This window comes from Dendropsophus ebraccatus, chromosome 12 (assembly GCF_027789765.1).
Source record: "Dendropsophus ebraccatus isolate aDenEbr1 chromosome 12, aDenEbr1.pat, whole genome shotgun sequence".
Taxonomy (NCBI): domain Eukaryota; kingdom Metazoa; phylum Chordata; class Amphibia; order Anura; family Hylidae; genus Dendropsophus; species Dendropsophus ebraccatus.
In genome coordinates this window covers 79,090,633-79,104,974 of record NC_091465.1, presented here as the reverse complement: position 1 = coordinate 79,104,974, position 14,342 = coordinate 79,090,633, and the positions used below count along the sequence as shown (strand labels likewise).

Sequence of the window (14,342 nt, the reverse complement as noted above, 5' to 3'; positions counted from 1 at the left end):
GAGAGCCTGAGGAAATAACTTCAGCAGGGTCAGAAGCGACTGTGGGCAAAGACATTTGGGCCGATTTTATTATTATATTATTATATACTATGTATAAAAAAAAACCTTACATGCCATGTACCTTTATTATGTGTCTTCTAAATGCTCGAGCGGTTGTTACTCAAGTAACAAACATCATTAAAAAACTATGGGAGACTCGAGCACTTAACCAGGTGCCCACTGTTTGGCAGAGTGGTGGGTGCCTGGTTCACGTTCAAGGTATGTGTTAACAAAATATACAAAAAATTAGAGCGAAAAATGCAGTAAGTTAGTACAAGACATTTTAGAACTTCGGGAGTATGCCGTTTTGCAGTAATATATAGAATTTTTTTGTTGTAATTTTTGTACACTTCACTTACACATCCTTTCCTTTACCCAAAAACCTTAGAGCCTCAAGCTTAATTAAGCAACCTGATGTACTATGCTTGATAGAGCATGCTCCCTCAACACAGGTTTTCAACAATTTTTACAGACTTTTGTGTCTGATGTAACAAGGGAGAGTTTTTTCGCAAAAATCTGACATTGGTGAAACTTTTATCAATTTTTGTTTTCCAAAATGTTGATCAACACAAGCCAACCATTAGGTAATATACATAGAGAGAGAGCACCTGGTTTTGTACTGCAGCATTCCGACATAAAGCAAAAAAAAAAAAAAAAATCATTCCATCATTTTGTTTTTGGGCTGCTCTGTATTGCAATTACTGTCATTAGTGAGTGGACCATGGTTAAAGCGACTCTGTACCCACAATTTGAGCCCCCAAACTGCTTATATCTACAGATAGCTGCTTTTAATCCAAGATCTGTCCTGGGGTCCGTTTCGCAGGTGATGAAGTTAGTGTCCTAAAAAAAACAACTTTTAAACTTGCAGCCCTGTGTCAAATTGGCGTGGCCTAGAGTGTGTGTGTCCAAGCCTTGCACCGCCTCTCTGTCCCTCCTCATCATTAGGAATGCCCTGGGCAGCTTTTTTTCTATTTTTGACAGGTGCCTTAACAATCCAGCACATGTGCAATGTTCAGACAGGTGATGAATAGGAAATATCCTGCCCAGGGCATTTTTAATGATGAAGAGGCAGAGGGACGGAGAGGCGGTGCAAGGCTTGGGCACAGACACTCTAGGCAACGCCAATTTGACACAGGGCTGCAAGTTTAAAAGTTGTTTTTTTAGGACAATAACTGCATCACCTGCCGAACAGACCTCAGGACAGATCTTGGATTAAAAGCAGCTATCCGAAGGTACAAGCAGTCTGGGGGTCAGATTGTGGGTACAGAGTTGCTTTAAGGTTCCAATCCTGTGTGTGTACCCATATCTCTGAATTAAACTTTTTGTTGTTGTTGTTCTCCTTCTGACATTACCTATGGGTCTGCACGATAGCAGAAAGTGCTTAACCCAGGTCTCTGGAGGGGTGAACTCAAAATACTGTCTGCAATAGAGCAATCCGGATACACAGGTAACTTGCAGGTAACAGGGAAAAACATTTCTGAAGAAGTCCCCTGGGCACAATCCAGACATTCTCCTAACAATACAAGGACATCTACTGATCACCTACCAGCTCAAAGCTGTCTCAGGTTAGATTTTAGCAACAGGAACTGGACGTAGATTCACTGGTGAAGCCAGGGTTTGGTTAAAGGAGTATTCTACTCAGGTAAAATACAGAGACAGAGCTGAAGGCAAAGTACAACCCATACAAGAATTATGCTAAGATTCGGAGTGGATGTGGAGGGGCTTCAGTAACTGGACAGCAGGGTGGTGTCATGATCTGAGATGGTTTTCTTGCAGCTATTGGGACCCAGTCACACGTGGGTTACAAAATGACCCCATTCAGGTACCTTACCCCCGCTACAGCATGATCATGCATACCTACTGTGATTTATGGTTGTGTGTCTCCTACTGTGGCCACAATTGTTGTGTAGCCCTAGCAGCAATGGCTTAGGGCCCTGTTACATGGAACGTTAATCGGACCAACCAGGCAGATTAACGCTGTGTAATAAAGATAACAATCAGACGAAGAAAAAGACTATCGGCTGTTTGTTGCCTTTAAACATGTTGAAAAATCATCGGCTGATGAATGTGTAAAAATAAAAAATAAACCTTATACATACCTGTGGTCTATGAAGTGACAAGTCTCTCAGCTAATCATGGCTGCAGCACTGTCACGCTAATTGGTTGATTGAAATCCCTGTTTATTCTGGATTGAGTCCTGTGAACATTCTTAGGCCGTGTTCACACAACGTAAGTTTCGTACCAATCATGCCCGTTGTTACAACGGCCCTTATTGGTACGGAACTTACGTTGTGCTGCAGGACGAGGGAATCCCGGCAGGAGTGTATACACATGGTGTACACTCCGGTCGGGATCACTAGCAGCGCCGTAGAAAACTAAAATGTCAGTTTTCTGCGGCCGCTATTCAGTGAATAGCGGCCGCAGAAAACGCTGTCAGTGCACACTATGGAGCGAGCGGCTCTGGCCGCTGGCTCCATAGTCTGCAGTGGACAGTTCTGGTGCGGGCGCGCACGGATGCGCCCGCATCAAAACTCTGCAGTGCTAAAGATCATCTATTCCACCATAGCGATGCGCGGTGGGGGAACGATGATTTTAGGTCTGGCCCTAAATGAACGATCAGCCGATGACACGATCATCAACTGATCGTTCTCTATTCCACCGAGTGATAATCAGGATCCCTGAGTATGGAAGGAGCAGGGATTTCAATCAAGTATTTCTATAATAATATAATTAAAAATAATAATAATATTTATTTGTATAGCGGCAACAGATTCCACAGCGCGCTTTCATTTTCCAGACACACAATACAGGGGTTATATTAAAGAATTGGATAATTTAAATAAATAAAAATATAAAGGAATAAGGGACCTGCTCGCAAGAGCTTACAGACTAGGAAGACTGGGGGTAACACAAGAGGTAGTAAGTGCTTGACTTGCAAATGGTCCGGTCACACTTGAAACTGTGAGTGTTGGGTATGAGTCTGAGGTCTTTGGTTAATGAATTCCAGAGAACTGGTGCAGCACGGGAGAAGGAGGCGGGAGTGTGAGGTTCTGATTATGGAAGATCTTCATGTAAGATTATTAGCAGAATGTACAGCATGGGTAGAATGGTAGGTGGAGATGACGGGCAGAGTTGTGAGGAGCTTTATAGGTGAGTGTCACATCCGCGGCCACGGCACATACCTCTTGCCGCACCGTTGCCGGCTCCTTGTCAGCTCCTTGTCTGACGCTTTCTAGTGTGTTCAGGTGGTAAGATGAGAGGAGGAGAGGAGCTTGGAGACTTCTTCCTCTGTCACTAGGTCAAAAACCGAGAGTGATGGGGGAATGGGATCTACGGGACCTTGGGGCTGGGAGGTGATGTCAGAGCGGATAGTGTACATTTTAGATTTGAAGTAGGAGGCCAGGTCTTCAGCAGAGAGGTCAGTGATGCGTGTGGGAACTTTAGGCTTAAGAAAAGAGTTAAAGGTATCAAAGATGTGTTTTGGGTTGTTGGACAGTGAGGAGATAAGAGGTGAATAGAGATGAGCGAACCGGGTTCGGGTTCGAGTCCATCCGAACCCGAACGTTCGGCATTTGATTAGCGGTGGTTGCAGAACTTGGATAAAGCCCTAAGGTTGTCTGGAAAACATGGATACAGCCAATGATTATATCCATGTTTTCCACATAGCCTTAGGGCTTTATCCAACTTCAGCAGCCCCCGCTAATCAAATGTCGAAAGTTCGGGTTCGGATGGACTCCAGCATGCTCCAGGTTCCCTCATCTCTAGATGGAAGTAGCAAATAAAGAAAAAAAGTTCACTTGGCACTACTCCCATATGCAAGTGTATAATCCATAAATTACTGCTATGGCTCACCCTTACGGTCAAGCTGTTCCAATGTGTGACCTGGCGTACCACTGAGCCCGTTGATGCGTATGACCGCGAAACGGCCGTCGCTCTGAGTGATTGTACTTGCATCTGCCATGTAACCTATACTGAACACATGTGGTTACTTTGTATGCTGTCCAATGAAAAATAAAGACCTTTTATGAATTCCAAGTGAGTGCCGCAATATCATCTTCTACTTGCTACATCTAGATGGAAGTAGGTTTGTTTGGCGAGGTGAAGGGTAGAGTAATAGGTTCTGAGAGGGATTTTATAGTGTAGGAAATCTCCTTTAAATGATGATAGGCTCTCTTTAATATTTCATAAGATATTAATATTTAATAAGATATTAGGTAGTACTTTTCCCTATATGTGACCATAGATTCATAAGAAATTTTCAAAATGTAAAAAATTAAAATGCTCGTTATAATAACACGCTGAGAGGTTATGGCTATGTTCACACACAGTATTTCGCTCATTCTTTTGGTCAGTATTTTTTCAACCAAACCCAGGAGTGGGTTGAAAACATAGAAACTGTGCAAATCTTTCCATTATACATTTTCTTTGTTGGTTCCATTCCTGATTTTGGCTGTAAATACTGACCAGAATGCTGACATAAATGCTATGTGTGAACATAGCCTAGCTGTCACCATATTATTATTTGACATTTTAAATTACATATACAAGTGTACAATTCTATCAGGTATGCATACAGAATAGTCCCAGCAGTAACAAGAGACCCTTAGAATACAGAGTAGACGACCACTTAGTTGGACTGGCAGCACTGGTTGTACGTATAGGTCTGGTTGTAGTTGTAGGGGGGCTTGTAGGGGAGGCTGTGGCATTGTAACATGTCAGCTGAGTCAAATTTGCAATGGATTGAGAACAGAAGAAATCATTGGCACAACCGTTCATAGAAGAAATGTTTCCTGTGATGAAATAAAAATACATTGCACCATTAATACAAATTATTATAGTCATTGCCATGAGGCTAGGTTCACACTGCCTTTTTGCAATCCGTTTTTTCCATCCGTTTTTTTTTTTTTTTTTTTTTTTTGCAAAAAACAGATAAAAAAAACGGATGCGTTTGTGTGCATCCGTTTTGATCCATTTTTCCATTGACTTTCATTGTAAAAAAAACAAATCCGTCTTGATCCGTTTTTACAATGGAAGTCAATGGAAAAACGGATCAAAACGGATGCACACAAATGCATCCATTTTTTTCATCCGTTTTTTCTGCAAAAAACGGATTGCAAAAACGCAGTGTGAACCTAGCCTTAGTAATATTATTAAAGAAGAATAAAAAGAAAGGAGGGGAAAGAAGGGAAAGAAAAAAGGGGGGAAGATAAGGTAACGCTATGCGAAGGAAATAGGAATAGGAAAAAGGGAGGACGGTAAAGTATAGGCCATGTTCACGCAACGTAAAAATAAGGCCAAAATACGGCTGTATTTGGATAAATACATGCCTGAAATAAAGAACATGTTCATTAATTCAGGCCATATTTATCCAAATACGGCTGTATTTTGCCCTTATTTTTACATTGTATGAACTAGGCCTATAAGTATACTGGTGTCACATAAACACAAAGGGGGGCATTTATGAAACGTCCGCCCGAGGCGTATGCTAGGGAGAAGGTCAGATTTGCCCCTTCTCCTTAGCGTACACCTGCCGTATGCCCAGCTTGCCCAATGGGCGGGCTAGGGGAGCTTGGGGGAGTGTGACAAGTCAGGGAGGAGGCGTGTCCTCCTCCCGCGCCTCATTTATCATGATTTACGCTTGCTCGCAGGGCGCAGGTTCGGGCGCCCAGCCGGCTGTATTCACTGAGAGGCGTGCGCCTAATAGTGAATCCTGCCTGGGAAAAGGGGTTGGGGCCTAATATAAGATAGGCGTAATTGTAGAAAGGGAGGATGAGAAGGAACAAATAACAGTTAACATAGAGATAAAGAAGAATGGACAGAATGGAAGGTAGGAGACAAGAAAGGAAGGTGGGATGAAGGCAAATAAGGATCATAATAGTAAGAAAGAGAAGAACAATAAGCTTGCATGGCGGATAGGAGAATAATATAGAAAAAAACAGTAAAGATAAAGATGAGGGCAGGATTCTGCAAATAAATGTCAGAGAGATGGTGATGTAGGCTGAAGGGGCAGGATACAGATGGTGACATCACTCAGGAGGCGGGGCTAGAGCTCAGAGACAAGGTACAGCAAATGAGAGTTTGCTTAATAAATCTGTTGGTTGTGACACACTCAGGACACACCCACTTGGCAGGTTTTTGAACAAAAAGGACAGGTTTTTGGGTTTTTTAAAAAAATTGTATTGCACACCTGCTGGAAACACTTTAGTAAATCAGCCCCATTGTGTAGTTCTTCTATTTTCAACTTTCAATTTTGCAAAACCGCTGAAGCCAGTACTATTAGTGATAACACTATATTTTTAAGTAATATATATCTTGGGGTGATCAATCAATCCAGTCCAATGTTCTGCTTGTAGAGTCTGCCGCAGGCAGACTCTATGTACAGAATGCCGATAACACTGATCAGTGCTATTCCTATGGCATTTTTAAAAATACCCCAAAGCCCCTCCTCAATAAAAATTAAGATCACCCCCTATCCAATTATACAAATAAAAAATATAAAAATAAATAAACATATTATATACCATTTCTTTGTTACTATATGTATTATAAAGATAAAATAAAAAGTGATCAAATTGTCAGATCTACTAAAAATCATGGTGCAAAAAACGACACCCCATATAGCCCCGTAGGTGAAAAACTAAGAATGTTATAAGAGTCACAGTAGGACCATTTTATTAATAATTAAAGGGGTAGTGCGGCGCTAAGAAATTATTCACAGAATAACACACATTACAAAGTTATACAACTTTGTAATGTATGTTATGTCTGTGAATCGCCCCCTTCCCCGTGTCCCACCACCCCCACCCGTGTACCCGGAAAGTGTGTGGTGCCTTATACATTACCTGATCCATTTCGAGGCCGTCCGCCATCTTGTACCAAACGTCATCTTCGGACGGACGGATCGCTGCTGCCGCCCCCCCTCCGCCGCGTCGCAACTGTGCTCAGCCGCGATTGGCTGAACACAGTTATGCTCAGCCAATCGCGGCTGAGCAACTGATGACGCGGCGGAGGGGGGACAGGGGCAGCGATTCGGCCGTCCGTCCGAAGATGACGTTTGGCACAAGATGGCGGATGGCCTCGACACGAATCAGGTAATGTATAAGGCACCACACACTTCCGGGTACACGAGCGGGGTCGGGGAACACGGGAAGGGGGCGATTCACAGACATAACATACATTACAAAATTGTATAACTTTGTAATGTGTGTTATACTGTGAATAATTTGCAATTGCAATTGCCTCAGCGCCCGTTCTTTACTGCAGGGGCAGCATTGCGGTACATCTGAACCTTGGTAAAGCTGTTTCTAGAATTCTATTTCTGGACATTATTGTTTTTAGCATACTTTAGCATAATATATTTATTTATTTATTTACATAATATTTATTTGTACAACGCATACAGGTTTTGCAGCGCTAAATAGCCTAAGGCCTTATTCACACGTTCCGTAATTTACGGATCCGTATTTCCATATCCGAGTTAGTGCACATTGATGTCTATTGGGCTATTCACACGATCAGTAGCAGAAATGGATGAAAATCAATCCGTAAAAAAAAAAGGACATGTCCTAGTGCGGACCCGGTGCGGACCCATTTTTTTTTTGCGGATCCCCTCATTGAAATCAATTGGTTACGGATTGTTTACGGATTGTAACACGTTGGCATCCGTATTTCCGCAAAAAAATCCGGATGAACTGCATTGAAAAGCAATGAGTAGCAAAAAAATTGAATTATGGAAATACGGATGAAATACGGATGGAATACGGAAGGAATACGGATGTCCAATCCGCAATTTCTCACGGGTTGTTTCAGGACCAGAAAAAAATACTGAACGTGTGCATAAGACCTAATAAACTTTACGGCTATGTTCACACAATTTTATGATAAGAATGTCCGTTGTTTTCAATTAAAGCCACAGTCATGAAATGTGTTGCATTGAAGTCACACAATGTATTGAACCGACGTTGTTTGCTGCAGCCATTGAAATAATTACGTCAGTTACTTCCAGCCATTGTGAATTGATTTCAATACAATTTTCAATTCAACAACGGCCGTTGTTTGACACTCCATACAACGGCCATTGATTGTACGTTGTGCTGATATGCAGTCCTATAGATGACTGTGTAATGCAAGCATGTAGCAGATAGCAGAGAGAGAATTTCTACTCTACATTAACTTCAGAGATTGTTCTCAGTACCTGAGGGGTCAGCTGATGTCAGATTGAAGCATTTGGCCTGAGGTCCCTTACATTGCAAGACTTCTTCAGAACCATTTGTGTGAGAAGATGACAAAGGGCAATAGAACTGATTTGGGGGTGCTGGAACTAAAAAGATAAAAAAAAAGTAAATAAATAAACAAGAGCTATGACATTATTGAAGGGGTTGTTCCCGAAAAAAAAAAAAAAATCTTTCAAATCAACTGGTGCCAGAGAGTGCCAGAGATTTGTTATTTACTTCTATTAACCCTTAGACGACCTTGGGTGTACATGTACTTTCCAGGGCCACCTACGGGAGTCAAGAGTGGGCAGCGCGGTCCCGGGTGCCGCATGTACCCCGGAACCACGGCTATTAGCGGGCACAGTCCAATTGCCGTGCCCGCTAATAAAGTAATTGGATGCAGCTGCATCCGAATACTTGCTGAAGCCGATCCTTGGTGTCCCGGAGGAGCGATCCACACATCTGGCTTGGGCCAGGGTCTGCGCCGTAATCCAGTGCCTATCATGGATCTATGCTGTATAACTATACAGCATAGATCTCAATGAGAGATCAGTGCACTTATACTAGAAGTCCCCCAGGGGGAATAACCCTAACCCCAGGGGGGGAATAACCCTAACCCCAGGGGGGCTTCTAGTATAAGTGTAAAAGTAAAAAAAAAAGTATTATTAATAAAAAAAAAAACTCCCCTAATAAAAGTTTGAATCGCCCCCCCTTTTCCCATGTTATAAATAAAAAAAAATGAATAATCACCCGAACTATTAATTAATCACATTCCTGATCTCGCACGGTAAACGGCGTAAGCGCAAAAAATCCCAAAGTGCGAATTTTTGGTCGCATCAAATCCAGAAAAATTTTAATAAAAAGTCGTATATGCGTAATCAAGGTACCGATAGAAAGAGCACAGCATGGCGCAAATAATGACACCTGACACAGCCCCATAGACCAAAAGATAAAAGCGTTATAAGCCTGGGAATGGAGCGATTTTAAAGAACATATATTTGTTAACAATGGTTGGAATTTTTTACAGGCCATCAGATAAAAGAAAAGTTATACATGTTACATATCGTTGTAATAGCAACGACTTAAGGAACATATATAACAAGTCAGTTTTACCCCAGGGCGAGCAGAGTAAAAACAAATAACCTCAAATAAAAGAAATGCTGTTTTTTTCTTTCAATTTCACCACACATTGAATTTTTTTCTGGTTTCGCAGTGAACTTTATGAAAAAATTCAGCCTGTCATTGAAAAGTACAATTAGTGGCACAAAAATTAAGGGCTCATGTGGGTTTCTAGGTGAAAAAATGCAACTGCTATGGCCTTTTAAGCACAAGGAGGAAAAAAACAAAAACGCAAAAATTGAAATTGGCCCGGTCCTCTAAGGGTTAAAAATCTCAAGTCTTCCAGTACTTATTAGCTGCTGTATGTCCTGCAGGAAGTGGTGTATTCCTTCCAGTCTGACACAGTGCTCTCTGCTGCCACCTCTGTTCATGTCAGGAACTGTTCAGCGCAGCAGTAAATGCCCATAGAAAACCTCTCCTGCTCTCCAGACTGGAAAGAACACACCACTCCCTGCAGAACATACAGAAACTGATAAGTACTGGAAAACTCAAAATTTTTTAATAGAAGTAAATTACAAATCTGGCAATTTTGGGTTCATTTGGTTCCTTTATATATTGTCTTAATGAATGGTTTTTAGCCTAATCAACCAGTACCATAATAAAGGGATAGCATCATCTCATAGAGTAACAGTGCATTCCTTGGTTTTGCTTCTTCCCTCATCTCTGCCTCATTTCTGCAGAGTTTGATGCTCAGACATTGCCAGTTCCTGACTTTGCAGCAGATCCTCTTCCTCTTAGAACTAAGAAAAATGCCTTTCACAGATTGTACCAGTACCGCTAAATATAATACTGCCACACACTACACCAGTAGTGGTGCTCCACTAAGTCTTTATTCCACCTGGGCAAAGTATCTCTTTCAGGTATCGCACATAGGGGATGAAGGAGATGTTGTTATGTATTTTCCCCACTAGGTGCCACTCTCTTTATTATTGTATGTTATGTATTAAGCACAGCTGAAGGAGTAATGAGATAACTATTGTTTGTCACATGCTTTGTTTTATCCTATCACAGGTGCAGGTGCTTTCCCTCACTTTCCCACCTATCCTCCCTACTCTTTCTTCTCCCTTCACAGCCAATTAGAACCTAGGTTAGTTTTCCCCTGTAAAAGGAAGGTTAGTTCCTGGTGGGATGTCTTTTGTTAGCAGAGATGGGAAGGAACAGACACACAGTCAGAGTGAGAGAGTCCCTGCTGCAGTGAGCCTAGCCCAGGGCAGAGCCCTTGTCAGGCGCCACAAAGACAGATACAGAAATATTCTTTTATGCAAACCCCCCCCCCGGAGGGGTAGCCCTCCTCTGAAGAAACCTTGTCCACGCCTGGGACCCCTCTTCACTAAGGGCAGTAACTACCACTATGTAATAACCCCAGTAGGACAAATAGCTGAAGCTGACGTATCCTACAAACTACATACATCTCTTTTGAGAAGTCTCAAAAAGTTGTAAAGGTCTGGGGTTCTTACTACCTAACCTGGCACTCGGTAAACTGGTTAGGGCAGAAGGCAGTCACATAGCACACTAAATGGGATAGTCTACACTTCTACTAAAACTCATCCCGTCAGAGTACACTACTACCTTGTCAAGGCCCCCAAGAGGCACCCCTACTCTCTTCTCTGTAACTACTATTCCTAACTACCTATCACCTGCACCTGGTCTTAAAGTTATCATCACAACTGTATTGTATTGCACTGAAGATTTTAAGTAAGCTGTTCATCTGGTTAGGTGCTGGCCTCTATTTTTTAGGCGTTGGACCTAAACCTACACTTGGGCTATCCCTTTTTGTCAAGTGCAGTGCCCCTTTGTCCTGGGCTGGGTTCCGACACCACTCCTGGCCACCGTGACAAATGCCCAAGTGACCCTATACCCACGCAGCAGCCACAACACTGCATAGCTAGCCCGGCATACGGCACACCCTCTGAATATAACAGCCAAACACTCCACCCCTAAATATAATACTCCCACACACTGCATCTCAATGAGAGAGGGATGTGGGCTGTAATTTACGCCTGTAATAAATGAGGCCACGCCTCCTTCCCTCCTTGCCACGACCCCCTTTTACATCATTTCCTCTCCCGCTATATATTTCTATTCCTTTACTTTCTAAAATTATGGAAGGGACAGAGGGAAGAAACTCCGAAGGATAGGGGATGTGTGGATGGACACTTACAGCCGGGCACTGCTAAGGGGCAGTTATCCTCACTGCAGCAGCGGAAGGTGACATCTATTCTGTCAGATCCTTTCATATAAGAATAGAAGAAGCTACAGGTTGGAGACATGCCACAGTCTCTGGAAGTGCTAGTGCCATTGCTACCTGAAAGAAAAAGAAAGAGATAAAGAACAAAATCATATAATTTAGGACAATAAGACAATTGCCAAAATGTAAAGAATTTTGCAATATTTACTATAGATCCCATTTAAAAATCTGATCTACTGTTGACTGGAGCTCAGTTTTCAGCTTTGCAGCAAAGTCTGGCACAGTGTCGGGTAGAGCAGGGGAAGTGAGGAGGGATTCCAGCTTGCAGCAGATCAGGAGCTTGGGAATGCCTGACACTTTTCAATGAAGAATAAGTTTTTTTTATAGTGCTTGAAAAAGCTCTATATTGTAATCCATATTCTTCTTCTTCTTCCAGCCATTTTTCTGCGATTAATATAGCCCGAACCGCTTTGCGCACAGACTCCGTTCAAACTACGTTTCGAAGCCCCCGGTGGTGACAGGTGTGCTATCTATTTTTGGTTTTTAAGAAATTTACGTTTAAAGACCCCTAATTTCCCATAGAAAATAATGGCCCATTGGAAATAATGGCCACACTGTAAACACTAACAGCCAATCACAGCACATATGCAAATAGCTGAAATATAGCAGCCAATAGAAATTCCTATTATTTACCAGAATTCTATACTGTACTATATTAATGGAGAACACAGGGTAACCAGGATAATCGGATGGGCATATTTTCTCAGTACTCATACCACGATAAACTGTCAGCAGGCAGACATCTTGGTTTGCTGCACAGGTCACCGATGGTCCTGCGCAGGTGTTGCCTGTCTGATTAGAACATGAGATGCATACAAGACAATGACCTGCAGGAGACAGAAAAGTGTTCAGAATTTTCAAATTTTTATAAAACCTAAGTAAAAATATCTGAAATAATCACAATATTAAAATAATTAAATATATACATTACTTGTAGAGAGAACGTTACAGTATGTTCTGGATTTAAAAAAACAAACAAACAATTATATATATATATATATATTTACATTTATACATATAATGTATATACACATATATCAGAAGCAAGAGGTAAAATGTTAAATACAATAGATCAGAGTGTAAAAAAGAGGGAGGGTATGTACAGTACGTTGTGAGGGAAGGCAGTACATACAGGCTATTCTGTGTGACTGTATATAGGGAAAAGAGAAACCATAGCAGTGTGCAGGAGAATGGGGCAAAGTTCACCGGTTACATGAGTGTAAAGCACCTGAGGGACTCTGTGAGCTGGTAAACTAATATGTACATAGTATATTTTCACACGAGCGCTGAGTAAATGTTCACATTTATAAGAAATTACCTCTATTTTAAAATGTGTGTTAAAATAAATGCCTAAACTTCCTAAAGGGGCTATCCAGAAAATCAACTGGTTTCAGAAGGTTAGGTAGAATTGTAATTTACCTCTATGTAAAAATCTCCAGTCTTCTAGTACTTATCAGCTGCTGTATGTCCTGCAGGAAGTGGTGTATTCTTTTCAGTCTGATACAGTGCTCTCTGCTGTCGCCTCTGTCCATGTCAGGAACTGTCCAGATCAGTAGCAAATCCCCATAGAAAACCTCTCCTGCTCCGGACAGTTCATGACATGGACAGAGGTGGCAGCAGAGAGCACTGTGTCAGACAGGGGGGGATTAGAGGATTCCCCAATAACAATTTTAGTAAAAGCAACCAATACCTCAATATTAATAATAACAGGATAACTTACCAAAAACTAGAGGATGCCTAGCTAACAAATGGGGGTGCCTGAATATTTTATACAATTAAAAGGGAAGAAACTAAATTTGAATAAACAAAAATAATTGTAAATATTTCCAAAAGTTAAAAAAAAAATCTCTCCATCTCTGTGTATTATACGAGCTAGGAAAATAAATATGTATAAATAATTCAATAAATAAGTAAATACAGCATTCAAATTAAATAAGGTAAAAAAAAAGCAACAAACTGTAACAAACTCTTTTACGGCTGTCTTTTTGGACAGTCGTCATTTTGAGGTAAAAATACAGCTGTATTATGCAAATTATGGACGTAATAATAATGATAATCTAAAAAAGACGTTTGTAAAACGGTCAAAAGAAGACATTGTGTGAACATAGCCTAAGACTTACCCAGGTGAAGGCAGAGAATTAACAAACACACAAGTAAAGGAAAGTTGTTCATCTTTCCAGCTGGTGTAGAACAGCGATGTTTTCCGAGAAGTCTCGTGCGTATGTTTCTAAAGGCTAAAATGACCTTTGAGTTAGTGGGTGGTTTGTACAGTATTTATGCTTCTTTATCTTTTCGATAGATTGCCATAAAATACTGTTGGTTTAAGCCCTTCCCGCTCTAACAATTTGTTTCTTTTTTTTTTTTTAAACAATAACTTTTTTTCTGATAAGGATTATTTTTTGCAGGGCAGGCTGTCCTTTTTCTTTTATATATATCATCCCCAGTTAACAGTGGCGTAGCTATAGGGGGTTGCCATGGTGATTGGGCCCTTCTCCTCCCCCCTCACCACTTCCTGTCACTCTGGAGTTCTCTCCAATCATCTGTGATAATGGCAGCCGGTTCAGGAGAACTGCTTTCTTCCTGCTGGTAGTTCATGAGGGGAGATGTAGTTTTTCAGCTGGAGAATCAAAGATTGGGACACAGTTATAAGAGAGTGACAGGACATTCCATCAATTAAGAACTTCTGAAAGGTGCCGTACACGTTAGTAAAAGTTCTTTCAATA

At 41.5% G+C, this 14,342-nt stretch overlaps 1 protein-coding gene across 1 annotated transcript; it reads right to left on the bottom strand.

Annotated features, from left to right (window-relative positions):
* Window positions 1–4,212: 4,212 nt before the first annotated feature.
* On the bottom strand, window positions 4,213–13,959 carry LOC138768592 (uncharacterized). The gene is made up of 5 exons (XM_069946529.1): window positions 13,740–13,959; window positions 12,336–12,446; window positions 11,533–11,676; window positions 8,234–8,359; window positions 4,213–4,829 (listed from the first exon to the last, which is right to left on the bottom strand). Exons 1-5 carry the CDS (start codon window positions 13,789–13,791, stop codon window positions 4,600–4,602), a joined length of 663 nt encoding a protein of 220 aa, XP_069802630.1. The 5' UTR covers window positions 13,792–13,959; the 3' UTR covers window positions 4,213–4,599.
* Window positions 13,960–14,342: the final 383 nt, after the last annotated feature.